The sequence below is a fragment of the Centrocercus urophasianus genome, unplaced genomic scaffold (assembly GCF_019232065.1).
Source record: "Centrocercus urophasianus isolate 14NV4802_14NV808 unplaced genomic scaffold, USGS_Curo_1.0 seq_11, whole genome shotgun sequence".
In the NCBI taxonomy this organism is placed as follows: domain Eukaryota; kingdom Metazoa; phylum Chordata; class Aves; order Galliformes; family Phasianidae; genus Centrocercus; species Centrocercus urophasianus.
Genome location: NW_024884253.1, coordinates 23,260,397 through 23,280,900, shown reverse-complemented (window position 1 = coordinate 23,280,900; position 20,504 = coordinate 23,260,397). Strand labels below are relative to the sequence as shown.

Here is a 20,504-nt window from a genome sequence, read left to right as displayed (position 1 = left end):
CCCATGGAGCCTTTTAGAAAAAGTAGTCCTTGAGTTAGCATCCACAAACTGAGCTTCATCTTGCAAGGCAAGGGCTAAACACAGTGACCATTATCCAGCGGTGAGGATTTCCAACTGGGGAGAATAGTGATACCCTGTCATCCAGTGATCACTTAACTAACACACAAAGGGGAACATACACACATATACAAAAACAAAAAACATTCCCCCAAAAATCCTTTAGTAAGCCTACAGCCATTCTAAAGGAAAAACGAATTGTCTCATTCCAAATCACTTGAGAAAAACAAAACAAACATTGTGTAAACGGGGAAAGCATGAAGACAGACTTCAAATGCTGATACTTCAAAAGTTACATCAGTGAGCACTAAGCTTGACCTTAGGTTTCTTCCTCTTGCAAAATTTCCCAGCTATTTGCTAAGGAAGTTAATTCTAGCATGGAGCTAGATACCTTAAAATGAGCTCTAAATAGCTAACAAGCTGGTAGAAGTGTCACATTTAACACACTTGAAACATGCACAATATTTACTGTACTGCATATTTCACAGAGGAAGTTTATTTCGGAAAAGAAATCTTCACTTTGAAAGCTGCCTGACTTGCAGCCTTGTTTTTGTAATCATAATAGTGAAGGTGCCATCTTTATTCTCCATCTGCAGTTTCTCTCAAGCTGTGCCTCTTCCTACCCACTTAGAAAGACTGGGGGAAAAAATCATCTCCTCAAATGCTGTTTACAAAAAATAGAAGTCTTCATTTAATTTTATCTGCCTTTTCCTTTCTACAGAATGCAAAGCTAAAATAAAAGCATTAAGTTTCTATGGTCACATAACAGCTTTGGGTATATTTAGCAATTCCAATAGATCAGATTTTACTTCTCATTTTCTCAGTTATATTGGTCACTGGGCCACTCAAATAGTCATCTGCATCCTCTACTCACCCCAAACCACATGTACACCCCTAATTTTAATAAAGAAAGCTGAAACCATATCCCCAAACCTATAAACTGCAAGGTTTGATGGTTTTCATTCAGAAGTATTAGAACTGGGGTCAAAAGAACATTGTACAGGTAGCAGCTACTGCGTGACTAATGAGGGTAAAGTCACTACAAAGCCATCCAAAAAGGAGTAAACATTCCTTTCTTTTTCTGAATTACTACTAAGGAAGCAAAGGCACCTGCAGACCTTTAGGCAGTGGTAGCACAAATAAGAGACACCAAAGCCAACTCAGCATCAGGTGCTAATAAAGGGAAACCTCAAGAGACAGCTGTTAAAGGAGTGGCACACCAAAGAACGCAGGACCTGTCCTATGCTCCAAATAATAGAAACTGTAAATATGATTCCAGATGTACTTTTAGCAGCTTTTTAAAAAGAAAAATCAAAATTCAGTATTTTGAAGATGAAAAGTATTACTGAAATTATTGGCTATAGAAATGCCAGAGCTCTACCATCTCCTTTTCTTAAGGGTTAACAGGCTTAATTGGCTACAAATTTTAAGCTCATTAGGGTTCAGCATCTTTGGGGAGGAAAGATGGGACAAGAGACTGATACTTAACAACTGGTATTTTCTATTTTGAATCATACAGGAATGCTAGAACAGTGAAAGAAACAGTTTTGCCCATGTTCTCAGATCACCCTCAATTATACAGAGTTAAAGCATTTTGCAACAGCTTCCTTATTAACTGCATTTGTTGTCCTAATTCTGAAACAGAGCAATTTCACCTTCTCTGAACTATGTTTTGTTATTGACTTCCTTGTGTAATACATCCCGAGTCCCCTGTAATTACACGAGGCATTCCTGGTGTCAAAATCTGGTTTGCACCACCCAAGTAGGTACTTACAAATAAGCCATTAAGAGAGATTCACTTCACTTCTAAAGTCTGATAAAAAAAGTCATGCGAACTATTTGAGAATTTGAGTTTCAATATTCGTCTTCTTGAAAAACCTGCAGTGATTTGAAATGACTTTTGCCTCAGTCTGTACTATCCTTTAAGTGACTATCATCATCAGGTTCAACAGAAGGAGTAAGTGTTTTTACATCGGACTGGTCAGCTGCTAATGAAGAAAGCTTTTCACCAGCTGGCCAAAACACAGCATCCAACATTCCTTCTGACTACTTGGCTACAGATATAGTGACTTCTGACAAAGGGCTGATAGAAAAACAGAAGGTCATGGCAGTTGTTTATTCCATTCCCACAACTTCAAGTTCTGCCTCACCTATGTTGTGCCCTAAATTCACTAGAAAGGCTTATGCTAGTGGCAGTGCAGAACTCCTGTCTTACAATGCAAAGGCAGGAAAACACCAAGCAGCTAATTCAAAAGTTACCACATTTCATAATTTGAATTCTCAGAACAAGGGCAGAAAACAACTATTTGTTAAAAGTGTTTTGTATTCTACAACTCAGCTGCTACTTCAGCTGTAATTTTCAAAGACTACACTCCATTTGTACTACATACAGGTAGCATGCTTTGCACTTTGAAGACAGAACACAAAGAAGTCTTTGTCTCCAGCAATTTTTTTTTTTTTTTTAAATACAACACAATTCAACAAAAGACAGAACAAAAGATAACACGGTATAATTTCTGGGCTGATGCTTTTGGGAAGTTTTCATTGATGAATCCCACTCCCATTCAAAAGGAAACAGCAAATCTTTCTTAAGAACAGCCAAGAAAGAAGGATGACCTGAGGTCAGCTATTGAAGGTTAAGTGATAAAAGTATAAAATATTAACTGCAACTAGTTTAAAAACCAACACCACAAAACACTAACTCCCTGTCAGCATCTAAAAGGAAAAAACTGAATGCAAGAGCAGGCAGTAAAAACAAGCAAAAAAAACCATGCAAAGCAACAACTCACCAAGATCCTGATATTATCTGACCTAAATAAACTGGAACATATGCACCATTCCATACCCAACCATTTACAGTCCTGAGGATAGGCATAGCTAAGCTGGCTTCTCTATCAAATACTCAGGCAAAAGGTTTCTGGCACTTCTGAAGGCCAAGCAATGCCAATGGCTAAAGTGCATTTATTCTAAGCCTTCTGGTTCCCAAGGGACCTGTTAGTTTTCCCGTAACATGCAGTACAGCTGAGGTTCTCTGTTCCCAGTAGCAGAAGCATATGCTCCATTAACTGGAAGCAGCACTCATCTAGCTAAAGGAAAGCAAGTTTGTTCTACCCATTATTTACATGTTAAGTCTCTGAATCAGTATTTTAAGTCATATTTCACACCCTGTGATTGACATCCTATCCAAATTTGATGTATGCTGGTACCGTTACTTTTAAGTTTACATTATTCCAACATAAATAAACCCATTCTCAGCTAAAAATAGCAAAAAAACCCAACAAAGCCCAACCAAAAAACAAACCCACCTCAAGCTTCTCATGGCTCTCTCATCCTAATTTTTCCTCCAAAAGGAATACCTCCTCCTTACTGAAGTAACAGCAAATGAGTAGACAGGTTATCACTATTAAACAAGCTAACGCACTAAAGATACTCAATACAAATTAGTGGAGTTTATGAAATCAACAAAACCTCTTTCAAATTAAGACAAGCTTTTCGTTTCTTCTACTCACAAGACAATTCAAGTTCTACATTTAAACGTTACCTCATTAACTGCACTAAGCAGTAAAATTTCAATGACAGAAGTCCTAGGTACTGTTAATTTTAGCAACCCATTTCTGTCTGTTGCTAGCAGCATATTTTCGACTCTTGACAACTTCACCTGGGCATTTTAATACATGAAGATCAGATTTGTCAAAGTTACTGAGTTGTACATACAGCAGAAAACTCACACATAACACGCTCTTTAGCCTTGATGCTCAGAGGGGAATGGCAAAAGAAAAAAAAAAAAAAAAAAAAAAAAAAAAAATCAGTACAGCAAACAGATTTTACTCCAGATAACTTTTACAGCAGAAACAGGGAACTTAAATTTAAAGTTAGTTTATACAATCTTGCTTTCAGAAAACTTACATTTTTTTGCAGTGTGGGCATTTTGCTAGTGTGTTAAACCTCACTTCCATCCACTGTAAAGAGAACAGAAAAAAAAAAGGTTGAAAAACTGGCCTGAGAAACGTTGTACTTCATGCCAATGTGAAAACATTTTGCTTCTCAGGCTAAGACTTGTTTCTTGCTTTCTTCCGTAAATGAGATGCCCTTTTGTCAGTGGCATCACAGAATTAGGATTGCCATGTGAAAATTTCCCATGACTTGTCTTAGTATTGCAAGATTTGTTTGACGTAACATGGTTTCATCCACAGATGAACTATGGGCAACATGATAATATTAATACTATTTTTTTTTTTCCTCCTCTTAATTCCAAGACTACAAACATATCCTAATAAAAGTAAATGTTTTCTTTGGCATAATTACAGACAGATGCATTTTCCCATCTTTCCTCAACCCTAACTTCACTTGTGAAGAATGAGTTGAGCATTCAAAGAAACATTAATCAAATAATAAAAACATATTTTCTAAAACACAAGTTTTACATACATAAAGCAGAGAATGTTATGTAACATTTTCAGAAGGTTTATATATAAAGTCATCATAGTACAGTCACAAACTTCCATAAAGACCAAAATCTATCTGGGAAACATCATTAGAAGAAACATCTGACACAACCTCCAAAGGATACACTCTTGTACCTCATTAAAAACAGCAAGTTTGTTGTTTTGTTGGTCTTAGGTTTTTTGTTCTGTTTTTTGTTTGTTTGTTTTTTAAACACAGCATTCTGTGACAGTACAAAGCAAACACTTCAAAGATGTTTGCCTTGAAAATGGGGATTGGACTACAGTTCTTTATTCTGGAGGAGTTATGCTGTAATTGCAGCTCTTCTCTGCTGCCTTTCTCACCTGGAAGTAGTCTTCTTGTTAAACACATTCTTCTCCCTGCTCTTAATTTACGCATGAGTCACACAGCAAATAACTAGCATGGGTAGAAGCTATAGTACAAGATCTTAATGCCTCCATTTTGAACCTCCTTATCTCTGTGAGAAATCAGAAGTCAGCATACTAAACAAATCCTAACTGCTACACACACAAATCAAAATCAGAGCCTCAACTTGCATGGAATACAGGACCTTGCTATATCATAGCACTGTTTAAACAGTGAAAATGAATTTACAAATTTCTGCACAAACAAACAGAAGTGGCTTACAATGCTTAGCTAGTACTAACAGGCTTTGTTGTGAGCAAGGGTCCAATTTGTTGTATTTACAATGTATTTTTCCTACTTCCATCCCTCAATTTTATTTACTTGTAATGGAGATAATCATCCACCAAGAAAACCCACCAAACTTCATTTATTTACTCTTCAGTTCTGAAGCATCCAAGTTACAAAGTTGCTTTTTCAATGTTACAAGGACTCAGCCAAACTGATCTACCAGCTTGGTTGGGTCCCCTGAAGTACAAACGAAAAGCTTCTGTCTACTTCCTTGACCTGAACAACACGTGTTTTGAGCCTTAATGCTATTTCCACATTTTTGCCAGAAGAGCAAATTTGCTGTTTGCACGCACCCATGCCAAAGACTGCTTTATTTCCATTGGCTGTACACAGTAACTGTGGGATAAGGCTCATCTGTCAGTGCCAGAGATGGAGACAGGCCTCTCTGGAGATGTTCTTTCAGCTACTCACACCGTAGCTCCAGAAATAGAAGCAAGTCTAAATCCAGGACTTACATATCTGTAATTCAACATCACTGCTTTTATCCCACAGTAGGCAACTCCATTTCTAAAGTTACTCATTAATGATCTTTCTATGGATTTATTAAAGATTCCTGATTAGTTATTAACCATAGTCATTAACTGATACAAACTCAAATGCACTTATGTGTCAAATTTGGATGGAAATAACAAAAGCACTGATAATATTTTTTAATTGAAAGTACCTGATACTGTTTCATGCGCTTGATAAAATTTCAGGTTGGTTACATGAAAATTAGCCATCCATAGATATTACAAAACAATTCCACAATAAAAAACAGATTTAAATATAACACAGTTCCACAGATACAAAACTGTCTTTTCCATCTCTCACAACAAAAGCAACACAGACAATAACCCAAATCACCAATTAGTTCAAAATTACAGAAAGCTCTTGCTTATTTCAACTGGAGACAAAATGAGACATCAGTCAGGGGAATTACCAGAATATCACAAACCTTCTTCTACCTTCTGAGCTTAGAACAATTCTCAGGACAAGACAGAATGAGTGCGTTCTTACAATTGACTTAAACAACTATGTACAGCTGCTCCTATCAAAAAGTCCCCCATTCCCACCACAAGTTGTTTTTGGAAAGCAAGACTCTTCCACAAGTATAAATTCTTCAGTACACTAAGAAACGTTTCAAATTTTTTATTGTTTCTTAAATTAATTTGTTTCAAAGTTACTTTTATATTTGATTCGTTTTACCACATAAAACTGATAGTACCTAAGGGACAAAGGGACTGGTCTTAACTTCCAGCCCATGCCTTCCATAGCTCTTCAACCCTGAAGGTCTCTGAAAGCACACCAGAAGTTGGGGGGGGGAGGGAGGGGGGGAGTCCACAACCCCTCTTGCCTGCTACTATGTCACAGAATCATAGGGGTTGGAAGGAACTTCTGGAGATCATTGGGTCCAACCCCCCACATTAAGCAGGATCCCTACAGTAAGTGACAGAGGAAAGCATCCAGGTGAATTTGGAATATCTCTGGAGTAGGGAGACTCTATAACCTCTCTGAGCAGCCTGTTCCAGCACCTCACCACTCTCTTGGTAAAGAGCTTCCCTGATATCCAACCTAAATCTTCCCTTCTTCAACTTTAAACCATTTCCCTTGTCCTGCTGTTATCTACTCTTTTGAGGAGCCGATTCCCTTCCTGTTTGTAGGCTCCCTTTAGGTACTGGAAGACTGCAATGAGAACTCAGCCTGATCCAACAGACACAAACCAACAGCAGCAACTGGCAGAGGGTAGGAATAGCTTACTGCCAGCACGAGTTTTAACTCAGCCAACAGCCCAAGTCCAGAAGCTCTCAAACAAGGCCCACAACAAGATTAGACTTCTTTAGCAGGATGGTTTAAGCCTGTTCTGCCCTCTGTTTCAATTTTACCACTTTTTTCACATTTGTCCAAATTTCAGATCTACCAGAAACAGAAAACACAGAAATGGCTCCTACTATCTTATCCATGGGGGGAAAAAAAATTAAGAAAATCTGAAGAACAAAATGCAAGTAAGTACTGCAGTTCAGCTATAGTAACAGCCATTAAGTTACTTTCCCAGCTGAGAAACTCAAGGGTGCTGCATAGTGTCAAGCATGCTTCTAAGTTGAAAGGATCACTTGACTTGGAATCACACCCCATAAATATGCTTTTATATGGCAAAAATAAACTCTTTGAGAAGAGGTAATTTGAAACTTTTGGAAGATAACACAGAACATGCAAGTGACCACTTGACATTTTCACCCCAGGCATTCTAGCTTTGCCTTTTCTTTGAGGGAGGTGGGGGGGAGCTATCTAACTGCCCAGTGAAGCAAAGAAGATACCTTACTGAGATGAAGCTAGTGTTACATATTTGCTTCACAATGAAGAGATAAAGTGCAGAAATACCTCCACAAAACTCCAGTTTCCAGACCTGCTAAAGCACAGCTACAATTATTAGCTTGGGGTTGGGAGTAAACACAGAACTATTTCCTTAGTTTTCCTAGCTAAAAAAAAAATGTGTGTGTAGAACTGTGAACTTAACAACAGAAAAAGATAGAAGCAAAGAGTTCTAGGAAAGCTGCATACAGCAAGAAAAAGGTTCAGCTTCTCAATAATTCATCATTAAGAGAATATAAATTATACATTTCTAATGATTTTGAGGTTTTTTTTTTTTTTTTTTTTTTTTTTAAACAGACTGTGCAAATCAGATACAGCTACAAAGTTCTGAATGATGCAGTTCACTAAAGGAGCCATCAGACATGAAGTCACACGCACTAAATCTGAATTACCAATCTGAGCTTTTTAATGCATAATCTGATCATTACGGGCAAAACTAGTCTTTTCTATTTTTTCTCCTTATGTTTTCCTACTTTCTCACAGCAGAATTTCACCTAAAGAAGTTCAGAGCATAAACTACAGAATTAACTTGGCTTGCACTTAAAGAAAAAAGACAGAGGACCAATAAATGCTGATGAGAGCACTCAAAAGTTAGGCCAAGAATTTTTACTAAATTGTTATTTCATAACGTTGACTCTCCCTAACAATAATTTAAAAAGTGATTGAATTACATAGTAGAGATTTCTCTGTTAACAAAACTTAGTAGTTTTGTTAACTCTTTTACAGATTTACTTTCACCTATAGGTTTTCAAACAGTAGTTCTAAACTACTTAACTGCATTACAAAATGGCCTGTATCAGACTGCAACATCCATGCATGTATCTAAGTTTGTTAACATGCTATGCTAAAAAAGTGACTAGAAGAGAATGCATCCTTCAGTGAAATACTCCTAGTTTAAAATACATACTTGAAATGGCCTTTTTCTTCCATAGATCCATTCACTTTCTGTTAGTAACATTATTTTTATATTGCATAAAATGCTCTTAGTAATTAAGCTCACATTCAGACTTGCATTAAAAAACAAAACAGAAAACCCACTCCAGTTCTCTCTAGTTACAGACTATTGTTGTTCAGCAGGGTTTATAGTAGTATTAAAAACATGTTTTTTAATACAGGGGCCAGAATCAACAAAAGAACGTATCCAGAATCTAAATGGTTTCTCAGCTGTTCCATCACTTGCAAATTTACAATCAAATCTCTCCTTTGCAGAAGTTGGAAGAGATATCTCGCTCCTTGCATTCTTTATCTATCACAGTAGTTAAGACATTATTATACATGTAATTGATCTAGATCAGAGAACAAGTTTATTCTGTTGCAGATCCCATCACAAGCAAACGTTTCTCTCATTGCAGATAACAATCCACACAAAGCACCACCTTCTGAGCTTCCTTTTTGCTTTCATGAAATGCATTTGAGGATTCTCTGGCCCTTATGTACCTTACAGTTCTTTGTTTCAGGAACATAATTCTCCAGTGATGCTGTAGGTCATTTGGCTTTATCACTCATCTCAGCCATTTGCCATTATTAAGAAATTTGATAAATATTTTAGCACTGCTAGATAACAAAGTTAAACTTTATTTACAGCAGAAGCTGTTCTCAATTCACCTATTGGTAATAAGTGAACGGTTGGACTGGATGACCTTTTAGGTCTTTTCCAACCTTGGTGATTCTATGATTCTAAATCAAAATTCAAGTACACTAGACCCTTATTCATATACAAGAAAAGACGCCTTGGCAGCAAAAGATTACCTAGCATCCTTTCATCAAGTGGGAAGAATTTTCAACCTTAGATATAGATCTTAACTGATGGACAACCTGATGGTAAAGTGCTACAATGAACAGCATTCAGAATCCCATGGAGCAACAGCAGAAACTAAGTCACCTTAGCCACTGCAGAATGCAACCATCATTGCAAGTCCAAATAGAACAGAGATATGTAAGTTCCTTTTCCAGCACTGTCCGCTCTCACAGCTGAGCTGTAACAGTGGCTTTGGGCTTTGTTCATGCAGGCAGAGAAAAACCAATAAATATTTTATTGAAATGCATGCAGAAATAACCAAATATGTTCATAGCAACATGAGCACAGAAGCAGCTTTACTTCCTTCAAGATGCCACAAAGCAAGGCAATATGCTCTTAGAAATGCTTACAACAGCCTGACCGATGGCACACTTCAGTGAGAAGGAGAATCTGGTGCTTTACTTACAAGGAAAGTATTTCCACAGTGCCCACACACCACTCTAGTTCCATCTGGTTGAACTGGCAAGGCAGGCTGAGCTGGCTGCTCTTCTGGGATCAGCATTACTGGACCAAGAGTAATGATGCGTCTACTGTATTAAGAACATTAGATGTATATGTAATTAAGCTCACGAAAGAAAAGGGTGATGCACTGAAACAATTAGTTCAGTCAGTCACTACCATAGCATTGCCCCTTCAAACTATAATTTTTTATTTTTTTTTTTCCCCAAACAGATGATTCAGACAATTTTGAACTTCTTCTAAAGTGATGCCCCTGTCAATTCTGAAAACATCTGGCATGCAAGCCAAAACCCTGTAGAGATCAAAGACTTGCTATCATATGGTAGAAACACTCCTCAGGAAAAAGAAATCTTAATAACTGGGCTGAGCATGCCTGTGAATTGGAACGTACATGCCTACGTGAAGCATGTTGAAAGAGTCTTTACTCTTTCATAATCTAATTTTTCTTTCCAAGTCAGATTCTGCATCTTCCCACTACCAAAAAACAAGTCAACATAAGCAGCATCTCCGCATCCCTGTAGTAAAAATACTATTCAAATAGAGAGAATCAGAAGAAACCACCCTAGTCTGACTAAACACCATCAATTTACCTTAACAAAGTTAGTATTTGCTTTTATGCTCAGTGTATTTCCAACTTATTATACAATGTATCCATCCAAAATTACAGTATCCAAATTAACTAACAAAAAGCTGAACAAGAATTAGACTTCCTAGCATGGAAACAGAAAAGGAAAGATGAAAGCATTATTTAACTTGTAATGCATGCCTTCTCTTATGCAACCAAAATTGCAGGCTGGATGGCCTCCCTTCAAACTGGAAGCCTTCCATTTAGGGCGTACTCCTCAACTGCTTCAAATTACTCCAGTTTAGCTCATCTTCTAATAAGACAAGTACCAAGACTATCTTAGCAAAACTGCTGAGATATGCTTTCAGGAAGTAGTTCAGCAAGACTGGAGACCTTCTGATAACCTGTTTAGTAACCTGGCCCGGTTACTAAACACATGACATATTACAGTTGAAGTATCCCATGAACTCTACAAAAAGCTCTGTGACTTCAGTGAAATTTTCCCCAGTGCCATAGCAACCAGGAGGAAAAACAAAAAAAAAAACCAAAAAAAAAAGAAACAAGGTCAAAAAGTATGATTCAAAACCAGAAGAGCCAGCAGACTGGTGACTAGGGCACTCAGTGTGGTGGAGTCTACACTCTAATATCTGCAGATCCAACTTCCATCTCAGTTTCCACCTTATTATGGCTGCAATACTTGAAATGAAACACTCCTATCTCTGTAAGAATGTTCACTGCAGCAATCGCATTTCTTTTCACTCTAAACAATGTGTAAGTTAAAGTTGAAAGGTAAGAAATTGAAAACTCAGCAAACCAAAGAAGGGAGTACGGGAGTACCAGATTGAAGCCAATCTACTGCTACCTCTCTTGTTTTCTTCAGAAGTTCCCACCCGGAATCAGGCAAAGTGAGCAACTCATGCATTTAAGTTTTCAGGAGATTATGGATGTTACTCTTACCAGTTTGGTCTTGGGCAGCCTATTTTCCGAGATGTATCCTTACAGATAAGCAGACAATTACACTGACATCTAACATACTTCTTCCCTGAAGGAGGGTTTTTGATTGGCTAAACAAAGAAAAAGAAAACACAGAACACACATCAGAAGTCATAACAATTCACTTTCTTCCTCATGGAAGTATGACAAAACAGAGCTACATGACAAGTTCTTAACAAGGAAATACAGTTCCTCTTACAGAAATAAACTTGCAAATCAAAAAAAAGGTTCCCTTTCCCTTCCAAATAAAAAAAAAAAAAAAAAAAAAAAGAGGAACTAAAAATTCCTCATAAGAGCATTTTCAGTAACAAGAATTTTTGCAAACCAATGGGGGAAACAAGCTTTCATATTTTAGCAATAAAGAACTCAAGTCTTCAGCTTAGTTATTTTTTAAATATGAGCTTAAGTAGCGGTATATTTTTCAAAAACCAGTCAACACATTAAGTCTCCTTGCCTGATATAATGGCTTTATTCAGAGGCAAAAGAATCAAAGTCTGGCTCTCAGTCAGTAACAGAATATGCAGACTTAGCTGAACTGTCAGCTTATTTTAAAACGTATTGAAATCATCTTCCTTGAACCTGACAGTCAAGTTTCTGGAGCCCTTTCGTACAGAAAGTCACAAGTTTCAGAAGCTGAACTCTACTGTGGTCTGCAATATTATATATATCAGTAGGAAAGGTGAGTATTGGTGGCAGTTTCTCTACTTTCACTTTTCACTTCAAGTGAGAAAGAAAAAAAACAACATTCCCACACATTTATGTCTTCTGTGGACAATTCATTTTATAAAATAAATACAACTCAGCATTTCCTAAGCAAATGATCTCAGTAGCTATGGAGTCCTGCAGCATCAGGTTTCCAAACTAAAACTGGTGGGGAGAAAAAAAAAGAAAAAAAAAATAGAAACAGAGAAGCTCAAAAGCTGAAGATTTCAATTAAGAAAATGGGGAGGAGGAGCAAAAAGGACTGTGATCAGCACAGCATTGGATAGGACCTACAGCTCCTGTGCTTCAGGATGGTTGTGCTTCAGTTTGCACAGTGGTTTGGTAGCATGTTCACAAATTGACTGAGAATCATTTCAAGAAAGCATGCATCCAGGGAAAGGTGTGGGCTGGCTACTTTGAATCTTCTAGTGCTTAAACAATTAAATCCTTCTTTTTCATCCCACTAAAAATTGTTTCAGAAAACATTTTACCCTCCTTTAGAGAGGAGTCATTACTTAAATGAAACCTCTGCTTTTTGTTCTCAGCCTTGGAATGAAACCCCACGGAGCTGGCTGGACAGAATGGGAAGATTTGCTCTGGCTGCCTAAGACCTGGGGTCTTACTGCTTGTACCAGCAAACCTTGAACTTGCATGCCAGGTGCATCAGCAGCTTTGCAGCAACAGGCCCTCAACAGGGATATCCATCAGCAGCTCACTTTGTATGTGAGGATATGAATTCTACTGACAGCACAGTTCAACCTCCCACCACAGAAAGAAAATGCTAAAAACCCATTTTTACCGTAGCTTCATTGCAAACTGTGCACTTAACAACATGTTGGTGTAGCTTGCCATCCAAATTGATTAGTGACTGGCACACACGGCAGTTTATGACAGGAACACCACTGGCATCTGGACTCGCAATGGCAGTATATGGAGGTGGGAGCTCTGCTGCAAGAGACCATGAAATCTCAGATGGAAAACCAAACACAGCATCCTAAAACTGTCAGCAAGCACAGCCACCAACAGCCACAGCCTCAAAGAAAGAAAATGGGAAAAAATGTTGAAGTTAATTATTGATATCAACATTAGATAAATCTAAGTTTACTCTGCATTCCCCCCTTCCCTCCCCAAATCACCTGTGCAACATTTCAAGCATCATAGTTATACATAGAGCATATCAGCAACACAAAAACAAGATAAATCACCCCAGAAAGGTGCGTTGGATGAAAGTCTCATCTAAGCAATTCCATTTAATTTTCAAATCAGCCTCTTAGGAGTAAAGAAAGGGGCAAGTGAGAAACATGGATTACTAGAATCCAAGGGTGGCTTCTGATGATAAGCAGAATAGTCATAGCCCAGGTAAACAGAAGAGCTTATCCAGCACTTGTAAACAACTGAAGAGACTGAAACATCCATGAATATTTATAGTAAAGTACCAAATATGCTAGAGGAAAATTCTACTACAGGCATAATTAAGAGGCCAGGATTCCTAGCAACTAAAGAAGCAAAGGCGATGGAACAGGCAACAGATCCCGCAGGAGCCCAGGTCAGATCTTGGATGGGAAACGCTTCTTTTTTCAAGTACAGCAAAAGCACACCTGGACTATACCAAGAGAATCAGAGTGCCTTGGGCTGGAAGGGACCTTAAAGAGGAACCATCCAGTTCCAACTCTCTGCCATGTGCAGGGTTGCCAACCACTAGAACAAGTTGCCAGGGCCCCATCCAACATGGCCTTGACATGAATAAAACCTTCAGATCTTCTACTTTTAAGGGTCCTAAATATTTTTGCTGACCAAAAGCCAACATAAGGACACACAAGGTTTTCATTTACAGACCAGTACCAGAGAACATAACAGCCCTGTGCTCTTGTGGCAAGCCTAATTTCAGCACTGCCAGCCTCAAACACACAACAAAGAAAAGAGGAAACAGTTCAGATCCTTCTCAGTTTAAGAATTCATGGAATGAAAACAATTCCACATAAACTCTCACAAGCTTATTACTGCAATTATTTGGCACGTAATACCACTGGGTTTTATTTCATCAAGCTCTTCAGGTAAGCAGAGAAGGAATGGGCACATTTAGTAGTTAACTTTTTCTACTACTTTAAAATACTCTGCAGCCTTGAACAAGAAATTACATCATGATTACATCCAAATGGTCAACAAAGTCCTCAGAGAAGCAACAGGATATCAGCTTTCTTCCCATTTACAAACAAAGCATTATCTGCTGAGGTGGGGAGAAATCTCTAGCTACTATGAAAAGCAACAAGTCCAAGCAGTAAATTTAAGCCTGCAAGGATACACAGATCATTTCTTCACTCAATTTTAATGTGAATGTTGTAAACTGGACGGATTTAAGAAACATTAAGATCCAAAATATCATCACAAAACTTCTAAGCTTCACCGTTGCTTGGCACTGTCTCCTGGCTACTTGGTCCCCAAACAATACAGATTGATACCTGACTTAACTTGCAGGCAGCAGAAGACAAGTGGACATCTTGAGAGGCTCAGGATAGAACCTAACAGACTTAAATTATTTCAGATGAGAGGCAAAATTCACTTATGTGCAGCAATGCTTCATAACTTCAGAAAGAGAACCTCATACCTACAGCTTTGATGCTGTGGTTGCAGAAACCAACATACTTAAGATAAAACAGGTAACTTTCAGTTCTATTCTGATTTTTCTTCTCTGTTTGAGGTCTAGTAGCACCCAGCTGAAAATTTTCAGGGATAGCTATATTTTGAAGTATTGTCATACTGTATTTTCAGTACAAGACTACCACACACAAAGGAAGAAATAGAAATGAAAAACAACAGCAGCAAAACACAGGAAAACAAATGAAAGCAAAACAAACACTCATCCACCCACAGCACACACAAAAATCCCACACTTTGCCATCCACAAACAATCTCAGCCCAGCAGATCACCACACTAGCAGAAAACAGTTCTGAAACGCGGACAACTTGGAGAGCAAGATCTTAGCTGTGAGAATCCGAGCTAAGGTTGCTGGAGGGGGTTTCTTGGCTGCAAGCAGGCTGCTTAACTGCTTCTGCAGCCAGTAACTGATACACTCCCTGGTTACAAGGAAAAAGAGCCACAGAACAGAATGCACGCCCAGCATGCTGAAAACCAAACTCCCCCGTCGAGAAACTACAGTTCAATCCCAGCTCTCAGGTTACTTCTGTAAAGCAACAACCAGATTGCAGATCTTCTTGGCTTGGCTCTTTCAATTTACAGTGAGACTAAACTCCTATCAGCTGGGTACAAGGCAGCTGTATCAAGGAAAGGCAAACAAGAACATTATTATTCGTTCTGTTGTCTAATAAAGACGTATCCCCAAGCCTTTCAGCCTTCAGTGATCCTGGAAGACCTTAAGACTGTATCTTCTTTGTAAGAAACAACTCTAAATTTTTAAAGCTGGTCAGATAAGGTGTGCAAGTACACAGACAACCAATTCTCCAACCTCACGCTGAAGCTGCTTGGCTTCCAGGTAAGCTGCCTCTTCATTCCTGTGCTGCTGTCTCAGCAGATTTACAATAGCAGGCAATAATGGCTGCTTCTCAGTGGTGCTGCAGCAAACAGCATTTGCTACAGAGCAGAAAGCCAGAGTTATCTTGGCACTGCAACATCCATGTTTAAAGTAGAGCTTCTGAAAGGCTCCCTAAACAACAACCAGCAAGGCCTTCCAGAACTAAGCGTAAAGAGAAATATATTCAGAGGAAAGCTATAAAGGGAAATAAAAGAATTGTCTCCGACTTTGCTGCTCCATATCCCTTAATGAAAATGCTGGCCACTTTCAAAGCACATTAACATATGTACTTGATATGACCTTTTTTTTTTTTTTTTTTCCAGCTTGAATTTCAGGCTATTATCTTAAATAACAGTTCACAAAAGGTCCACATGGTGGGCACGAATGGTTGGTAGATAGATTTCATTCACACACCAGAGGCTTCAGGATATATTTATACTGCATGTCAGTATTCTGCTACTGACATTTCAGTTAACAGTTAATCAGCTTTTCTTCTAATGATAACCACCCAACAATAATGAGGTCAACAAGAACAGCAGAGTGCCCCTACCATGAAGTATATGACTAACCTACAGTGCATACCCCCATCAACCCTCACAGAAGATGCAGCAAAGAAAACACAACCTTAGAAGATTCTTGTGCTTGTGCACTTCCTCCTTCAGTATTCTAAAACACAGAAACCACAGGGAACTGCCTGCAGCTTGCCTTGGTCAAAGAGAAGTGCATCTGACATTTTCTAAACACAGCTTTATCCTAATCTGGGAAGGGAAAAGGAGAAAGTTAGTGAACTATGTAGTGGACTGGTAGGCAAGGATGGAGAAAGCAGAATAATCACTGTACTACAGGGAACAGAGGTGATGGTCCCAGCCTTTGTCCACATGAAGTTTCTTAACTGTGCCCTGAGGCCACATCCCAAAACTCTCATTTGCTCCCCTCATGGGAACAAGGAATGCCAGGACTCTGTAGCACCCAGCTGCCCACTAGCTTATGCTCAAAAGGATCAGGTGGGGCTCAGCTGCAGCCCAACAAGGGCAGAGGAGGATACCTCCAAACCACAGCCTCATTCTAAAGCTCAGGATTACACATGGAGCAGCAATTACACATATGGGGATGAATCTGTTAGTGTAATTCAGGTGGTAGTATTGAGCACTGAGGGCTTCTCCTTCCTTCCTCTATCTCTCCAACCCCACCTTCAGGTAATGCCAGAGAAGGAAGCACAGAAGAAAAATGGTTTAAAAGTAAATTCTATTACCTGGACAATGCCTCTTCCTTCTGTTTGCGCTAGAGAAAGAGATAAAGGCTGCCCAGTAGCCGCCACACAAGGGAGCTGCTTTCTCTAAGGATAGCTGACACACACAGGCATGGAGCAAGAAAGCTAGTGCAACTTGATCTACGTGGCACCTTTGCAAGACTTTGTTTTGCAGACATTTTTTAGGTTTTATAGAGCAGCGTATATGTAAGTGCTTCTAGGTTCAGTTGCTCACAGAGCTATTAAACAAGATACTCTACACTTCTTCAGAGGTTTCTCTAAATAGCAAATGTATTTGATTCCACCCCACTTCTGAAAAAAAGCTGCTTATCTCCAGTGCCACACCCTCCCACTGCTGCCAAACTGGTCAGCAGGAGCTGCAGCAGCACACAGCTCCTGGGGCCCAACTAGTGCCCAGCTCTGCACTCTATCCAGGGATCAAGCAGGAGTCCCTGACCTGATGCACTTTCCTTAACTAAGAAGTATATAAAGACTTGTTGAGTTTTGTTTTGTTGGTTTTTTTTTGGTGTGTTTCTAATAGAGTGAAATGTATTTCAAAGTAATAGATACAGAAAAAGGACTATAAAGAACAAAAATAGAGTAGAATTTAGAATAAGGTGGATTTCTGGATTGCTCATACAGTAAAGCTTCAGGGCCGATGACAGTCCAATTTGATTGCAGAAATATTAAAAAGCCCATCTGGGTTGTTGTTTTTTTTTTTTTGGTCTGCTCACAGTCTGTGCAAATGGACACAACAGCCACAGCACCAGCAAAAAGACAATTTCGTATCAAAGCAAAAAACCCAGCTACCCACTGGTTGAAGTACTGAAGCACTCAGATGCTTATTTGTAGCCTTCTTGTACGTGCATGCTGTATCTACACAGTTCTATGGAAATCTCCAGACATGGCCAATGCAGCAGAGCCACTGAGAACCAATCTCACATTTTAAAGGCTGCTGCTAGGAAAGCTACACTAATCTCATTTAGCCTTAAGTCTCAGCTTTTTCTTTTTTCTTTTTTCTTTTTTCTTTCCTCCTTTGATTTCTGCTGTGAAACACGTGACTGGATTAAAAAGAAAAGAAAACACCTATTAATGTACCTTCTAAGCCTTCCGATTTTTGCTTTGCAAGTAAAAACGTTCAACCGGTGACTCAATATCGATCAACAAGGTAATTTCCGTAAGTCGACAGAAGTTAACCCCATACCATTACAGGTCGGTGGCTGCGGTACGGGCCTCGCTTTGGGAACGCAGAGCAGGCAGCCACGGCCTTGAGATGCGCTGGCAAGGGCAGCGCAGCAGCAGCCCCCTCCCCTTCCCTCCCCTGCTCAGCTCCGGATGCAGAGCTCGGCCCCCCCCCAGCCAGAGATGGAGCAGAGCTCCACACACTTCATTCCTCCCGCCCGACGGATGCTGCAGATCCGCGCACCTCGCCGTACCGAATTTAGCTATTCAGCGCTAAGCGTCTCCTGCTTAATCCCTCTCCTAATTAATGCCAGCGCTGATTTAAGCCCCGCAATTACCTCGCAGGCTCCGACCCGCGCTCGAGTCACGCTGCAGACCGGCTCCGACCTGTTCTGCCGCTGCCAACCATTCTCCCCATTATTTCCGAGGCGGACCATCGAGCACGGATCCGAGCACGGCCTACCGGCTCTATATCGCGCCGTCCTCCGACAAAGGCCGCGCGGCGGCTCCGCGGCTCGGCCCCCCGCCCGCCTTCCCTCCCCGCCGGCCCTTACCTCGGGGGCTGCTGTCCGGCAGATAGGGCGGCGCGGTAGGGGTGACATTGCCGGAGCTGGGCGCGGAGAGCAGCGGGGAGCGTTCGTCCACCCCCTCGGCAGCCATGGCTGCGGCTGGAAGGGCCCTCCCCGCTGCCGGGCTGGCGGCGTGCCGCGCGGCGGAGAAGGCGGGGGGGCGGCCGGGCCGAGCGGCGGCCGGGAAGGAGCGCAGAGGAAGGGGCCGGGATGAATGGGACGCGGCGACGAGAGGGGCGGGGGCTGAGGCGGCCGGGCCTGCCTCCGCCCGGCCCCTCGCGCGGGCTAATAAGCGGGGCAGGCCGCGGAAGAGAGGAGGGGACCGGCAGTCTTTCGGGCGAGCTGCGGTGTTGCGGGTACTGCAGCCATTGCCGGGTTCGGGACTGCAATGCCGCCGAGGGACGGCCTGGGGGTCCCGGCTGCGTCCGGCCCCCTGCAAGTTGCACAGCGAGGGGCGCCGAGGGCGGGGAGGCGTCGGGAAGAGAAACGTAACGCTCTGTGACAATAAATAAATAAATAGTTTTTTTCCCCAAAAAGTACTTCTGCGTTATCCCTTTCTTTTTTTTTTTTTTTTTTTTTTTTTCTTTCTTTCTTTCTCTGAAGTGTTGCGGTTGTTCTGAACGTCCACATCAGAGAAGGCCGGGGAAGCGTTACGGTGGGTTGTGAGCTGCCCTTCTCCTGACGAGCAGCGCAGGGTTTGAGGCGGGGCCCGCTGAGGTGCGACAATGGTGGTAGCCTCCAAAGCTACTTAAAACGTGAGGAGATTAATCTACGTGCTGTAAAACCGGCTGCTCTGCCGGGAAACATTCCCTTGTGTCACCCTGAAGATATAGGGACTGAATTTCTACCCTCCCGAAAGCCCATTCTGGCACCATCTGGAAGACACAGGCAATGAAGAGGGAGTATCCTTTCCTGATGGATTTCTCAGCCTATATTGAGACAGGACAGATGTTTGTCTCCCAGGCGTCATGTTGATCCGCTGTCCAAAGGGCAGAGACTGCCAGGCTCTGATAACACAAGTAGATAAACAGTACTTGATACAAAATCAGGCTCTAGTTGTGGCTGCCAAGTGCCACCCCACATCCCAACCACACTGGTACCCCAAACTAATCCACTTCTTGAAGCGCGTTATGTGGAAAGCTTTTGGATGTTTTCATAAGAATTTGGTAACGAACCATGATTGAAAAACTTTTATCAGATGAGACTGTGGTCTGAGATTTCACTAGCTGATCATGTTTTTTGGTAACATAATTTATAAGATAAAATAATATCACATCATTTGAAAACTCTCCCTGGAATTTTGGAATTGAAACTTACACATAAACTGATGAATCTGAAAGTAAGAGAAATAATCAAGACTGATGTATTTCTAGGATTTAAGTGCTTAATTTTTACCTTGATAACCAGAATATGGAAATAATAAGCAATGGTGATATTGCAACGGGAAAACAATGTTTTCAAATCTGAATGTTTCTGAAAAGGAAAATGGTTTTGTTAATGTTTAAATACCAATCTTTCTTACTTGTGACAATATCGCACTTTTAAATGTCATTGTTTCATGCAGGAATAAACTGTGAATCTGAGCTAGCTCTGATCTTACCACATAAGGAATAACACACTACAAAGCAGCTGGTTGCTACACTGTCTGCATCTTGCAGGAAAAGCGGTCACGTCATGTTAACCTGCTCTTCTTATCAATGTGGTTACTGACTTGGAATATGGTTTTTGGTCAAATTACGTTGAGCTTTCAGCGTTCAATCAGCTTACAAGGAACTCCTCAGGGAGTCAATACTTAAAGGCTCTTTTTTGGTGAGGATTTTAAGAGATTTTTAGGATTTTGAGTTCCCAAATCTGTTGTCTTCCGGAAGAACTGTTAGGTTGCTATTGGCAG

At 40.5% G+C, this 20,504-nt stretch overlaps 1 protein-coding gene across 2 annotated transcripts in view; it reads right to left on the bottom strand.

Moving 5' to 3' along the window:
- PIP4P2 (phosphatidylinositol-4,5-bisphosphate 4-phosphatase 2) overlaps positions 1-18,722 on the bottom strand; it is a 22,392-nt gene extending 3,670 nt beyond the window's left edge. Inside the window, exons 1-5 of one of the 2 annotated variants that reach the window (XM_042808777.1) lie at positions 18,599-18,722; positions 12,883-13,031; positions 11,346-11,452; positions 9,771-9,894; positions 3,964-4,016 (exon numbers count right to left, since the gene is read on the bottom strand). In XM_042808777.1, the coding sequence (XP_042664711.1) occupies positions 3,964-4,016; positions 9,771-9,894; positions 11,346-11,452; positions 12,883-13,031; positions 18,599-18,704 (539 nt within the window). In that variant the 5' untranslated portion in view covers positions 18,705-18,722. The remainder of the gene's footprint in view (positions 1-3,963; positions 4,017-9,770; positions 9,895-11,345; positions 11,453-12,882; positions 13,032-18,598) is intronic. The other variant, XM_042808778.1, reaches the window with a different exon arrangement.
- Positions 18,723-20,504: the final 1,782 nt, after the last annotated feature.